The 14,978-nt window shown below is 37.4% G+C and overlaps 1 protein-coding gene across 1 annotated transcript in view; it reads right to left on the bottom strand.

Moving 5' to 3' along the window:
* The window catches only part of LOC131526367 (NACHT, LRR and PYD domains-containing protein 12-like), an 88,393-nt gene that overhangs the window by 63,343 nt on the left and 10,072 nt on the right, over positions 1 to 14,978 (bottom strand). The window contains 3 exon segments of the mRNA XM_058754642.1: positions 907 to 1,080; positions 12,645 to 12,811; positions 13,522 to 13,528. Of these exon segments, the coding sequence (XP_058610625.1) occupies positions 907 to 1,080; positions 12,645 to 12,811; positions 13,522 to 13,528 (348 nt within the window).

The raw sequence follows: 14,978 nt of genomic DNA on the forward strand, positions 1-14,978 counted from the left end.
CAAGCAAACAACATTACTCTGATAATTCACTAAGAAGTGTGGGTATTTTGACCGCCATTATTCACATACCCCAATGCACAGCACAAATGATGAACTCGCACAGAGTAGATGTTTTACTGCCCAATGTTCTACCCTAGTCAGATGCAAAACACATTTCTATGGACGGACTGGATGGTTATTTGTCACTGTGATGAACATCTAAATGTGACAGTAATACCACTGCAAACAGGGTTGCCTACACTGCCATTGTGTTCTCTGGTTAAAAAAAAATAACTAGCAGAGACTTGTGGCAGTGTGTTGATGACAGAGTTCAGAGATTCGTAGACTAGTAGAGAGAAAATGTCAGAATAATGTCATAGAGTTCATTCATGGAGTTGTATGAACACAAACGCCATATTCGTGCACGTCCAAGCAAACGCACATCAGTAATATTGTCATTAATGTGTTTACACAATGTGTTGTAATTGCAATTAAAATCGGCATGGCAACATATTTTACCAAGATTATGGTTACATCAATTTGATTGAAGTACTGTGTTTACGTGAATAAATCTCATTATAATCGCATTATGAGGGTGTATGTAAATGCAGTCAATGATAAAAGTGAAATATTGTATTGTTTTTAAATGAAAGGTGCATTAATATACTTAATTCTTACTATAAACAGAATCAAACTCTTATTAAACATGTTATACAGTGTAATAACTATTACCTAGAAAGTAACCTAAGAATAAGGAAATATATTAACTTTAAATTAAAGAATTTGGAAAGAATCTCACAACATTAAACATCGTCTTCAATTATCTGACAAGACTCTTTTAAGTCTTAATTAGTTTTGGTTTTAATTTTGTTCATTATTCATAAAAAGGAAAATGAAATGTTTACACATTACAACATACAGTCTTACCACAATTTCTCCAGTTTACAGCGAGGATCCTTCAGTCCATCAGAGAGCAGATTCACTTCTGGTCCTCCTAGTTTATTTCCAGTCAGATTCAGTTCTCTCAGGTGTGAGAGGTTTGATCTCAGAGCTGAAGCCAGAGCAGCACAACCTTCATCTGTGACTCCACAATAACTCAACCTGTTTTTCAAATCCACAGAAAATATTGGAAAAAATATGGCAAAGTGTTTTTCATTAAATCATTAATCTCTTGCTCTATATCAAATGTGATTTAATGTGATGTGATTTATGATAATTTGTCCAAAAATGTATATTGTAAAAACCATTCATCCATTAGAAACTCATATTAGTGAACATATATCTCTCATTAAGAGATGTTATATGAATTTGCCAATTGCTAGACATTTCCATTACCTTAATCATAATCATGGTCTAATGAAGAGCCTGTGTGCTTGAAATGTCACACACTATGCGAAAGTTTTTTAAATACATTTTTGATACTTTTGGAGCTTTGGTGTTGCCGACTTTATATTTAAATTTTTCTACTTGTTTTTTAGTTGAGCAAATTTGAGATTGATATGCATGCTTTTTGTCATTAGCTTAATCGTGAAATTCATGAAAAAGAGTTTACCTGTATAGGTATTAAAAAAGTAATAAAACATAGAAGAGGTGGAAAAGTAGAAAAAAGACTTTTGCAACTTGAAGCTTACTGGATAAATTGATTAAAATCCATTTCCCTTTTTGATCTTAATGAAGATTTAGATCTCTCTTGTTTTCTTTAATTAAAATTTGTATATGTATCAGTATTGTCATTTTTTTTCTTCATGTTGTAAAAAGATTGCATTTTACTCTGTTCTGTACATTAGGAGTGGAGTACAATATAGATTAATAAATGGCTTAAGTAGCCAGAGACATCAGATCGCCCTCCGCCCTCTAATTGAAGGTTTGAAAATATGGTTGTGTTTGTGTTTTGTGACTTGAAGGTTGAGGTCTGATAATTTGTGTGTGTTATTGCATAGTGTTTTGTAATGTTGATGGGATTTTGGAGTTTGTCTGTTTGTGCGGACGTGTCGTTTTAGGACTTTCTGATTTAGTCTGTTAAACGCTTGTGACAGGAAGCACCTGTAATGAGAGTTTCCACCTTATGATCGTTATGTCTTTTAAAATAAATTCTTTGTGAAAGTATTATTGAATAAATCATGAAAGATGGCCGAGTGCTGAAATGTTTGAATATACTGTATATATTGTATAATAAAAAAACAAAATCTTCAAATCATTAAGAAGTATACAAGTGAGTGTGGATCCTACTTTTTTCATTTGAAGTCATTATGATTTTTTTTAGATCTACGCACCCATGTATTGGTTAAGCGCAGTACACATTTCACATCTTTCTGATTTGTTGTTAGTCAAACATTTTGTTTTGGAAGGATGTGGAAAATGATATTGAGGATGATTAATTAAAAACAATTGTGTATTTTATGTATTTTAAATATACAAAAGAAATTAGCTAAATAAAAATATTATTGCAGATACAGTGGGTACGGAAAGTTTTTTCCTCGTTAATGTACACACAGCACCCCATATTGACAGAAAAACGCAGAATTGTTTACATTTTTGCAGATTTATTAAAAAAGAAAAACTGAAATATCACATGGTCCTAAGTATTCAGACCCTTTGCTGTGACACTCAATATATTTAACTCAGGTGCTGTCCATTTCTTCTGATCATCCTTGAGATGGTTCTACACCTTCATTTGAGTCCAGCTGTGTTTGATTATACTGATTGGACTTGATTAGGAAAGCCACACACCTGTCTATATAAGACCTTACAGCTCACAGTGCATGTCAGAGCAAGAGGTCAAAGGAACTGCCTGAAGAGCTCAGAGACAGAGTTGTGGCAAGGCACAGATCTGGCCAAGGTAACAAAAAAAATTCTGCTGCACTTAAGGTTCCTAAGAGCACAGTGGCCTTCATAATCCTTAAATGGAAGACATTTGGGACGACCAGAACCCTTCCTAGAGCTGGCCGTCCGGCCAAACTGAGCTATCGGGGGAGAAGAGCCTTGGTGAGAGAGGTAAAGAAGAACCCAAATATCACTGTGGCTCAGCTCCAGAGATGCAGTCGGGAGATTGGAGAAAGTTGTAGAAAGTCAACCATCACTGCAGCCCTCCACCAGTCGGGGCTTTATGGCAGAGTGGCCCGACGGAAGCCTCTCCTCAGTGCAAGACACATGAAAGCCCGCATGGAGTTTAAGATGCTGAGAAATAAGATTCTCTGGTCTGATGAGACCAAGATAGAACTTTTTGGCCTTAATTAAAAGCGGTATGTGTGGAGAAAACCAGGCACTGCTCATCACCTGTCCAATAGAGTCCCAACAGTGAAGCATGGTGGTGGCAGCATCATGTTGTGGGGGTGTTTTTCAGCTGCAGGGACAGGACGACTGGTTGCAATCGAGGGAAAGATGAATGCGGCCAAGTACAGGGATATCCTGGACGAAAACCTTCTCCAGAGTGCTCAGGACCTCAGACTGGGCCGAAGGTTTACCTTCCAACAAGACAATGACCCTAAGCACACAGCTAAAATAACGAAGGAGTGGCTTCTTGAATGGCCCAGCCAGAGCCCTGACTTAAACCCAATTGATCATCTCTGGAGAGACCTAAAAATGGCTGTCCACCAACGTTTACCATCCAACCTGACAGAACTGGAGAGGATCTGCAAGGAGGAATGGCAGAGGATCCCCAAATCCAGGTGTGAAAAACTTGTTGCATCTTTCCCAAAAAGACTCATGGCTGTATTAGATCAAAAGGGTGCTTCTACTAAATACTGAGCAAAGGGTCGGAATACTTAGGACCATGTGATATTTCAGTTTTTCTTTTTTAATAAATCTGCAAAAATGTCAACAATTCTGTTTTTCTGTCAATATGGGGTGCTGTGTGTACATTAATGAGGAAAAAAAATGAACTTAAATGATTTTAGCAAATGGCTGCAATATAACAAAGAGTGAAAAATTTAAGGGGGTCTGAATACTTTCTGTACCCGCTGTATATCATAAATATAATGGGAGTAAAGCAAACATTAAGTAAAGACATTAACATATAAATGTGCAAAATATAGTACAGTTAATTACTGTACTGTAATATAGTACTTTTACTGGGAAAACCATTTTTGTAAACCATAATTTTATATATATATTACTTCTATTCGTTTTTTTTTTTTTTTTTATTAATTTTTGTTATTTTGGTCTATAAACTCAATCAAAGCCTAAAAACGTTTTTGCAGGTGTAGGGAGTTAAATTATTTTCTTTATGATGTAAGAAATTATAGTCTGCCTCGACCAAGCTTCCACTCCACAATATGTTTGATCATGCTCATTTCCCAAAATGGCTTAATTATTATAGAAAAGAAGAAAGTCAACAGTTATGTTGTTTGTAGACCATTTGGGATGATCACATCCTGAGCAAATGGTCACCGATTGTAGAATGGGTGCGGGTGTGGGACACCGAGAACTACCTCAGACAAAGGGGTGTCAGAACTTAATTAACATACAGACCACAGCTGTAATAACAGGAGCAACTGTAACCGTATAAAAGGTTTGTGCTTAGGATGTTCTGGGTTCATTCCGACTCCGCTGAATCCGAAGTGCTATTTGTACTTTGTCACTGCTACGCTGTAATAAAAGATTATTCTTCATCAAGATCTTCGACGTCCTCTTCACATTTTCTTACATTGGCGAGCCAGCCAGGAGGGTCTTCCAAAAAAGTGGGGAAAGGTAAGAAAAGCGGTTTTCTTTCTTTTTGCTGGTTTTGTCAGGGAACCCCCTCGTTTAAAAAAAAATCTAGAAAAGAAAATGTCAAGGACAGAAGAGAATTTGGTTTAGTCAGTATCAGCAGGAGGAGTTCTTAAGCCTATTCTGTACAAATTCTATTTAAGATTCAAACGGAACTGAATCAGCCCGACGCACTGTGGTAGCAGAGTTGTATTGGAATTGTTGTTTCTAAAGGAACTGAAGCAAAGTGCTTAAGTCAAAGTTTCTAAAGTAACTGAAACTTGTTGTTGGTCTCTTATAATTCTATTAAGATTCTAAAGTAATTGAATCGACCCAATGCAGTGTGGTAGCAGAGTTGTTGTGTCTAAAGTTGTAAATTTCTAACGTAATTGAAACTGACTGTAAAGTTGTGATAATTCTGATGAAATTCTAAAGTAACTGAATCGACCCGACGCAGTGTGGTCACAGAATTATTTCATAACTGTTGTGTGTTATAGTGTAGTGAGTCCGACGCACCGTAACTCTGTGAAGTTTAAAGCCCAAAAACAGTGTTAATTTTCCCGATGTACTGTGGCCAAGTAAACTGTTTTAAATATATAACATAAAACCCGAAGTAGTGTGGTTTTATCCGACGTACTGTGACAGTGTTGCATTTTTAACGGTTTAATGTAGTGAAATGTAAGGCCCGACGGAGTGTGACCATTTGCGAAGAAGTTAAAATTTTGGTTTAGAAGCCCGACGTAGTGTGGCTGTTTTATTCATTTGCGTCCAAACCACAGGAGCTGTGAATAATTTGACTAACAGGTATCTTAAAGAAACTAGATAATGTTCAGTCAGTGAAGGAATAAAGCCTATTGAATTGCTGAAGACAATTTAATAAGATTGTGAAAATGGAAGAGCTGATAGTTAAATACATCGCTAAGCACAGCTCTGTAGGAATGTTTGATGGGATAGAGAAGGCAGACGACCCCTACGAGTGGGCTATGTCTCAATTCAAAAATTGTCTCAGAATGCCTAAAAACAAAGAGGGAAAAGTTGCTAATGCACTTCAAGCTATTTTTGCCTCATACAAGGTAACTAAGAAAAGATTAGAGGAAATGAAAACTGAAAACAAGTTACTAAATTCTCAAGTCAACGACAATGTCATCTCATTGAGAAATTGCGAGGCTGAAGAGATCATTCTGAAGGAACAGATAGTGAAATTGAGAAAAGAAATTTCAAAGTCCGAAACAGAGAGGGAAACATTTAGATGTTTGTATGAAGGGACAGCTAGACAGTTGGTACATGCCCAATCCAATTCTGAATATGATGAGAATAACTGCAAGGAAGCCTTTAGTCAACAACACCATTCTTCAGATGATTCTGTAAGGTTCCCAATAGCACCAGTGCGAACAAGACAGAATAGAAATGGAAATGGAAATGAGAGGGTTCTTGATCAAAGAACTGAAAATGGCCAAGCTGTTAGACAGCTGTCTTTTATGGACTTTCAAAGTCTTGTTACAGCAGTGGATACTTTTGACCCTGATAACATGGATCCTGTAGAGTTCTTGTCAAAACTGGAGAAGGTAGTGGATGTTTATAGTGTGTCAGATGAAGATGCTTGTAGACTTCTCATAATCTGCATTCCTCGCTCATTAACTAGTGTTCTCTCACAGGAGGTTCGTGAAAAAAGAGCAGACAGAGGGGCAAGGAGAGAAGCTCTGCTTAGACTTGCTGGGACTGATTTGGTTAACTTGAGAAAGATAACTGAGGTGACAATGGAAATTGGAGAGCATCCGCTAGCATTTGCGTCCAGGTTGTGGGAAATGTTTAGCTGTTACAGTGGTTTGCCCAATGTAACTAAACAAAATCTCATGTTTAAGTCTGCATTAATTACACAGAGCAGTTCACACATGCGAGAAGCCATTGCTCTGCATGTAGATGTAAATACACCATACGAGCAAATCATTTCCAAAATGACACAGCATTTCAATGCAAGAAGTCAAATGAAAGCTGCAGAATCTAGACATCCAGTCGCTGCCTTTGACAAGAGAAAATGTTCTAGATTATCTAATGGTTTCCATCAGAGAACATGGAGATTTGAAAGAGTAAATTCAGAAGGTGATACTCTCTGTTATGCATGTGGAAAAGCTGGTCACATTGCCAAGCATTGTCAAGACAATGAGAGACCTCATCAAAGCTTTGTCTGTCATGCATGTGGAAAGGATGGTCACATAGCAAGGCATTGTTTGGAGAAAGGTAGGAAAGATCAGGAAGTTGTTTGTTTTGCTTGTGGAAGGATGGGACACAAGGCAAGACAGTGTCACTTTTCACACAAAAGAAAGATGGGCTATCGTGATTTGCTTAAGAAGATAGGCAGTTTAGAAACCCAGTTGGCACTGTTGAAAGGAAATAAGGAAGAAGCCGTTCACACCTTGCAAGACACAGCACTGCATGAACAACATGACTGTAGCTCAGTCACAAGCAGATGCTGATGTGAATTGGAGGAATTGTTTTATGATAGTATTATATTTTAGAAAAATATGTTTACTATCAAAAAGGGGGGTGATTCTTTATAATTTATAAGAAATGTGTTAATGGCATTGATGTTTAAATGTAATTTATGATAAATGAGTTAATTGCATTCTGTGATTTACATTTCTGTAACAATGATGTTTTAAATGTGAAAAGATTCTTGTGGGGGAAAGGGGGGCAACCTCTTCTTTTTAATCTTGTTTCAGGTATATGCTTGTTTGAAACGTGTAACGTGGAGAAAGATGATCCGGTCATCTGAAGGACAAGAAGGCCAGCAGAACTAGTGGAGCCAGGGGACTTCCACAAGAAAAAAAAGACTTCTTAAAGAACAGAATGATCATCAGAACCAGAAATTCAGAGGTTTCCAGACCTACAAGATTCAGAACTCCAAGTCTAAAAGATTTAGAAACCCTGAGACCCACCATGGGATGGATGGACCTGATGGAATGGCAAAGACTGGAAAAATGGCATTGACTGCTTCTTCTAGAAGGACTTTTTCAAAGTGAAAAGAATAAACAATGGAAAAGAAAAACAAGGAGAGATCAAACCATTTCAGAGACTATTGACAGCAGTCGTTCCACCAAGATGGAAAACAAGTGGGCAAAGGACATATTACCCACACAAAGAAATGCACAAAGACACAGACTCACTGCACATGACACTAGAAAGACACAAATATATGCATACTCAAATGCAGAAAATATATTATTGTCTAGTGAATGTACACATGTGGACAAAGGATGTTCACATTCATAAAAGGGACAGAACACACGTGAAGAAAACAGTACATGCACACACACACACACACATACAATGTTGCCTGTTGATTGATGTTTTTGCTCCTTTGGCTTTTGGGCTGTCTGTACTGTCATAATGTTTAGTGCATTTAGAAAATCCCTTTTGCTGTTATGGTTCTTACGTGCTCCTCTCCCAAACCCAAAAGAAATGTTTGTATGTCATTTTGCCAAATTTGAGAAAAGTCTCTATGATAAATTTTGCTTAATTGGATGGAGCGATAACCAGTGTGCATGAGGTGATGACCCAATGACGGGTAAGATTTTCCTTTGGCCAGAGGAGGACAACCTAAGACAGGGCTTCACCGCCACTGGGCACCTACCCAGGAAGGGAGGTGTAATCTGTGTAAGGTAGTGGATGTGATGCTTCTTTTGGGCCAAGAGCATCAAAGAGGGGACTGTAAGAAATTATAGTCTGCCTCGACCAAGCTTCCACTCCACAATATGTTTGATCATGCTCATTTCCCAAAATGGCTTAATTATTATAGAAAAGAAGAAAGTCAACAGTTATGTTGTTTGTAGACCATTTGGGATGATCACATCCTGAGCAAATGGTCATCGATTGTAGAATGGGTGCGGGTGTGGGACACCGAGAACTACCTCAGACAAAGGGGTGTCAGAACTTAATTAACATACAGACCACAGCTGTAATAACAGGAGCAACTGTAACCGTATAAAAGGTTTGTGCTTAGGATGTTCTGGGTTCATTCCGACTCCGCTGAATCCGAAGTGCTATTTGTACTTTGTCACTGCTACGCTGTAATAAAAGATTATTCTTCATCAAGATCTTCGACGTCCTCTTCACATTTTCTTACAATGAAAATAACTCCTTGTGAAGCCAAAACTTAGGAACTCTTACAGTGCAAATGTCAGGCCACAAAACAAATTCTTAATTTAGGCTTTGATCTCTTTGTGAAGCCAAAACCCAGGAACCCTTACAATGCAAATGTCATGCCGCAAGACAATAAACTCTCTAATCAGACAAGAAGATCTGAGAGAAAGACCATTTGGTCCACTCACCCATCCTTCCACCCTGGGCTCATGGTACTGGTCACTGAAAGAACTCAAGTTGCTACTCTTACATAAATATTTACTGTATCTTAAGAATTAATGATCTTAACCCTTTCATGTTTGGTATCATTTTAAAGGTCTCGGTGCGATGGGTAAACTGGTCTCAATTTCACAGCAGTCACTTATATTATGGGAAATATTGGAAACTTAAGTTAACTCTGTGCTTCTGTTGTGGGCGGTCTCCTTTCAAAACCTGATAAACATTGCTCTACAGGTGTGACCATTTGGGGCACGAGAACAGCTCCTAGAGAGGTTTCTCATCCCCCATAGATCTAATCTGTTTTGGGGCAGAGAATAAATGTTTATGGGCCTTTTTTTCTGGTAGTATTTAAGGGAAAGTTGCAAATCAGTCAGCGCGATTTGTAGCCAGATCAGCCCGTAGTGTGGAGGGTATTTAATATGTTCCATACTATGTATCTTCTTCTCGAAGCCAGGTAAACATTTTGTTCTTAGATTCATCTTTGAACAACTGTTAAGTATTTTCTTATTTTTTTATTGTGTAATTGGCAAGATACGTTTACCTGAGTAATAATAAATTGTTATATTTGATTTATTCTGATCTCTTCTGAAATCATTTTTTCAAGTAGATTAATGGTAGGGGTATTTCCACAAATCTGCGTTCAGGACTGATCACACCAAAGCACTAATGGATGAGCCATGGGGAGCACCATGAAGGAGACTTTGGATTTCTGAATGTCGCTGGCTTAACACGGTGTAGCTCTCGTGGTTATAGGAAAAATACACTCTTTGTTATGCGCATGCAGGCGCAGCTCACTTAAAGGTATTATAACTGCTCTGCACCCTCTGAGTAAGTTCAGAACTGACGAGTTTGTGTCGTGGATTCACTAAATAATCGGCCGAAGTGTAATTCCTATGCGATACCTAGTCCCTAATGAACGAAGAATTGAAAGTATGAGATTTTCGGAATAATCAAATATCTAAGTTAATGTACAATCGATATCTGTGATCAGTTTAATTATAAATATTGTCTAAATTTAATGATCACTTGAAATTGGAGTCAGATCAAGCATGGAGTTAGACTAAAATTGAAACTAGATCCTGATAAATTCAGAAGCGCAAGTAAAAGACCGAATACGCATTCAACCTTCGACCAGGCCGCTGGATTCCGTTGTTTGGGCTAGCGGGTGGAGCCTTACACAGGTAATGCATTAAAAGGTTTTTGTTTTACCAGCTTATACATAAACTGCTTTACAAAACAAATAACTTAAAATGGAAAGCAGTGCTACAATCTCTGAAACATTTGAGGCAGTGAAGAGAATCTTAGTAAATTCATATTGCCTACAATATTCTTTGAAATGCTTACATACAGTGGGGCAAAAAAGTATTTAGTCAGCCACGAATTGTGCAAGTTCTCCCACTTAAAAAGATGAGAGAGGCCTATCATCATAGGTATACCTCAACTATGAGAGACAAAATGAGGGAAAAAAAATCCAGAAAATCACATTGTAGGATTTTTAAAGAATTTATTTGCAAATTATGGTGGAAAATAAGTATTTGGTCAATAACAAAATTTCATCTCAATACTTTGTTATATACCCTTTGTTGGCAATGACAGAGGTCAAACGTTTTCTGTAAGTCTTCACAAGGTTTTCACACACTGTTGCTGGTATTTTGGCCCATTCCTCCATGCAGATCTCCTCTAGAGCAGTAATGTTTTGGGGCTGTCGCTGGGCAACACGGACTTTCAACTCCCTCCAAAGATTTTCGATGGGGTTGAGATCTGGAGACTGGCTAGGCCACTCCAGGACCTTGAAATGCTTCTTCTGAAGCCACTCCTTCATTGCCAGGCGGTGTGTTTGGGATCATTGTCATGCTGAAAGACCCAGCCACGTTTCATCTTCAATGCCCTTGCTGATGGAAGGAGGTTTTCACTCAAAATCTCACGATACATGGCCCCATTCATTCTTTCGTTTACACAGATCAGTCGTTCTGGTCCCTTTGCAGAAAAACAGCCCCAAAGCATGATGTTTCCACCCCCATGCTTCACAGTAGGTATGGTGTTCTTTGGATGCAACTCAGCATTCTTTGAGTTTTTACCAAAAAGTTATATTTTGGTTTTATCTGACCATATGACATTCTCCCAATCCTCTTCTGGATCATCCAAATGCTCTCTAGCAAACTTCAGACGAGCCCGGACATGTACTGGCTTAAGCAGGGGGACACGTCTGGCACTGCAGGATTTGAGTCCCTGGCGGCGCAGTGTGTTACTGATGGTAGCCTTTGTTACTTTGGTCCCAGCTCTCTGCAGGTCATTCACTAGGTCCCCCCGTGTGGTTCTGGGATTTTTGCTCACAGTTCTTGTGATCATTTTGACCCCACGGGGTGAGATCTTGCGTGGAGCCCCAGATCGAGGGAGATTATCAGTGGTCTTGTATGTCTTCCATTTTCTAATAATTGCTCCCACAGTTGATTTCTTCACACCAAGCTGCTTACCTATTGCAGATTCAGTCTTCCCAGCCTGGTGCAGGTCTACAATTTTGTTTCTGGTGTCCTTTGACAGCTCTTTGGTCTTGGCCATGGTGGAGTTTGGAGTTGGACTGTTTGAGGTTGTGGACAGGTGTCTTTTATACTGATAACGAGTTCAAACATATGCCATTAATACAGTTAACGAGTGGAGGACAGAGGAGCCTCTTAAAGAAGAAGTTACAGGTCTGTGAGAGCCAGAAATCTTGCTTGTTTGTAGGTGACCAAATACTTATTTTACAGAGGAATTTACCAATTAATTCTTTAAAAATCCTACAATGTGATTTTCTGGATTTTTTTTTCTCATTTTGTCTCTCATAGTTGAGGTATACCTATGATGAAAATTACAGGCCTCTCTCATCTTTTTAAGTGGGAGAACTTGCACAATTGATGGCTGACTAAATACTTTTTTGCCCCACTGTATATATTGTTTTAGGAAATGTTTATATCAGTTGCATGTTATTTTACAGTACGTATACTTACATGTACTTACAGTGTACCTACCTAAGAAAGTTCTGTAATAAAGGTAACTACATGGGGTATGTTTAGGGTAGGTTGAGGGTTGGTACCTACTAGCTATTACCTAGTTATTGTAATTACTATAATAACTACATAGTATGTATATGAGGAACAGGACTGTAAAATAAAGTGCTAGCTTTATATTTGCAAATTATGTTTGAGTTCTTTCCACATCTTTCCAGTCAAAAAGTTGCCTTAAGTTAAAAAAATATGTGATGCATAATGTCAGGTGAAATGGGATCAAGCGAAGTCAGTGCACACTTTTGCAAGAGCTGCGATGATGTCATTTTTGTTGCATGCAAATAAGCAAAATTTGTTTGCTTGGTTCATTTGAATAACAGAAAAAGTGAGAATCATTTAATATTTATGTGAATACCCCCAAATCCTAAACACATCTGTATGATATAAAGCGGTTATCATTCTTCACATTATCCAATCACCATATACTATCATAAATATTGCAAAATTATTTGGAAAGAATATAAAGATTTAAACAACATCCTCTTCAATTTTCTGAAAGGACATTTTTTAAAGTTTTTAATTTTGTTCATACTGAGCAAAATGGAGGAGGATGTTGAGACATTTATACAATCTTACCAAAGTCTTTCCAGTTTACAATGAGGATCCTTTAGTAGATCAGAGAGCAGATTCACTCCTTTGTCTCCTAGTTTATTCCATGACAGATCCAGTTCTCTCAGGTTCGAGGGGTTTGATCTCAGAGCTGAAGTCAGAGTAGCAGAACCTTTATATGTGACTCCACAATACTCTTCAGTCTCTCAGTTCAGGTTCTACAGCTCAGATAAGCAGGAACTTCACAATCAGAAAGAGACTTAATCCACGACATGATTATCAGATGGTTCAGAGAAGGTGCTTGAGGAGAATATCATACATAAAGAAATTAAAACATTCTGTCTTTTTCTGAGTACCACGAAATTTACAACACATCTGTATATGATATGAAAACACACTGGGAAAAAAAACACATACTGAAAAGAATTCTGTAAGATATGAATCAGTGAATATTATGAATATTATTATTATTTGTATATTTCTTCTTATGACTTTTCTGACTGTAGTCCCAGACAACAGATTTCGGTAAAACTTCAGCATAGGGACCAATTCTCACTATTAACTAGTTGCTTGTTAGCATGCATATTACTAACATATTGGCTGTTTAAAGTACTTATAAAGCACATATTCTGCATGACCATAATTCTACATCCCTAATCCTACCCAATACCTAAACTTAGCAACTACCTTAATAACTATTAATAAGCAGAAAATTAGGAGTTTATTAAGGGAAAAGTCATAGTTAATGGTTTGTTAATAGCGAGAATTGGACCTTAAAATAAAGTGTGACCCAGAATTCTTATATAGCTGTGCTAGTTTTATGTCATATATTGCTTGTGCTTAATAAAGATAATTAACATTTACATCAATGTTTCATGCCCATTATTATTTATTTAGCAAGTACAGACAGCCTAGGGTCTTGATGTCACATTTTCATGCTAATTTTGGGATATTGCATAAAAAACAAATTCTGTCTTTAACTGTTTCCCCGAAAAACATGGACATTTCCAGGTTTTCGTGTTTTCACTTTTATACACTCGGGGGCACTATTATGCATCTCCTGAATGAGTCCAGAATCTCTCAATCAAAAAACACTGGTCGAGGAAGTATGGAAACATATGGGTAGCAAAATTCATTTTGAAATGTAATATGCAAAATGGCAATGCAATATGTAAAATGGCAATGTATTTCTGTATTTAAATTTGCATTTTCTCATACATATGTGCAATGTTTAGTGCAAAATGAAAATGAAAATTCAATTATATAATTTACATTTGCCATTTCCTACACTAGTTTTAATATGTAAATTAAAAACATATGTTAAGGCTTTATAAGTTAAATTAAAATGAAAATGTATTACCCAAATTGATTAGATATGTTTAACATATCCAAGCAAAAACTGTAGCAAAATTATAATTTAAATGCTATTTTTCCTAAATGCATTTAGACTTACGGGTAGGACACTTGGGATTGCATTTTCATTATAGTACCGCGTGATAATTGTAGCAAAATGCAGTGTAAATTTCATAATGCACTCTGAGCCAAAGGTGCAGCAAAAGGGTAGAAAATGGTGCTTTAAATTTAAATGTATTTTATTTTTCTTAAATGCACTGACACTTACACTTAAGACATTTCAATTTCATTTTCTTTAAATACCCCGTGATGAATGTAGTTAAAGTCAATGTGGATTTGAAAATGCATTCCGAGCCGATCAAGGCAGGGCTCGGCAACAGGACATATAATAGGTTAATATTCACCGTCAACCAAAGGCTTTTCACCTGCCACAAGATCTCTCACTGTTTACACTCTGATTGATGCACATAAGCAAACAGACAGTGCAATTCTGCACTTATTTACTTATTTTCCACTGTACCTAATATTTTATTCTTCTCTTTTAATCCATAATGGATTGCGCGTCCCGAGGCACATAAGCGTCGCACCTGCCTCAACATCTCACTGTTTGCACGCCGATTCATGCATGTAAGCAATGTAAGACAATTTTGAAGTTGGAGGAGAAAATGAGATGGGAGTTTTTCAACCTACCCTAACTGTTTCGAACCGGAGTGCACAGAGTACGCATGCGCATCGCAGAGCTAGACAAGATGAGCATTTGAGGTTAAAAAGTATGTAATTTTTTTTTTTTTTTTTTTGAAAATAACTGATCGTTTCGCTAGATAAAACCCTTATTCTTCAGCTGGGATTGTTTAGAGCCCTTTGAAGCTGCACTGAAACTACATTTTTAACCTTCAATCTGTTGAGTACCATTGAAGTCCACTATACGGAGAGAAATATTGGAATGTTTTCCTCAAAAAAACGTAATTTCTTTGCAACTGAAGAAAGAAAGACATGAATATCTTGGAA

The sequence above is a fragment of the Onychostoma macrolepis genome, chromosome 19 (genome assembly GCF_012432095.1).
Source record: "Onychostoma macrolepis isolate SWU-2019 chromosome 19, ASM1243209v1, whole genome shotgun sequence".
Taxonomy (NCBI): Eukaryota; Metazoa; Chordata; class Actinopteri; order Cypriniformes; family Cyprinidae; genus Onychostoma; species Onychostoma macrolepis.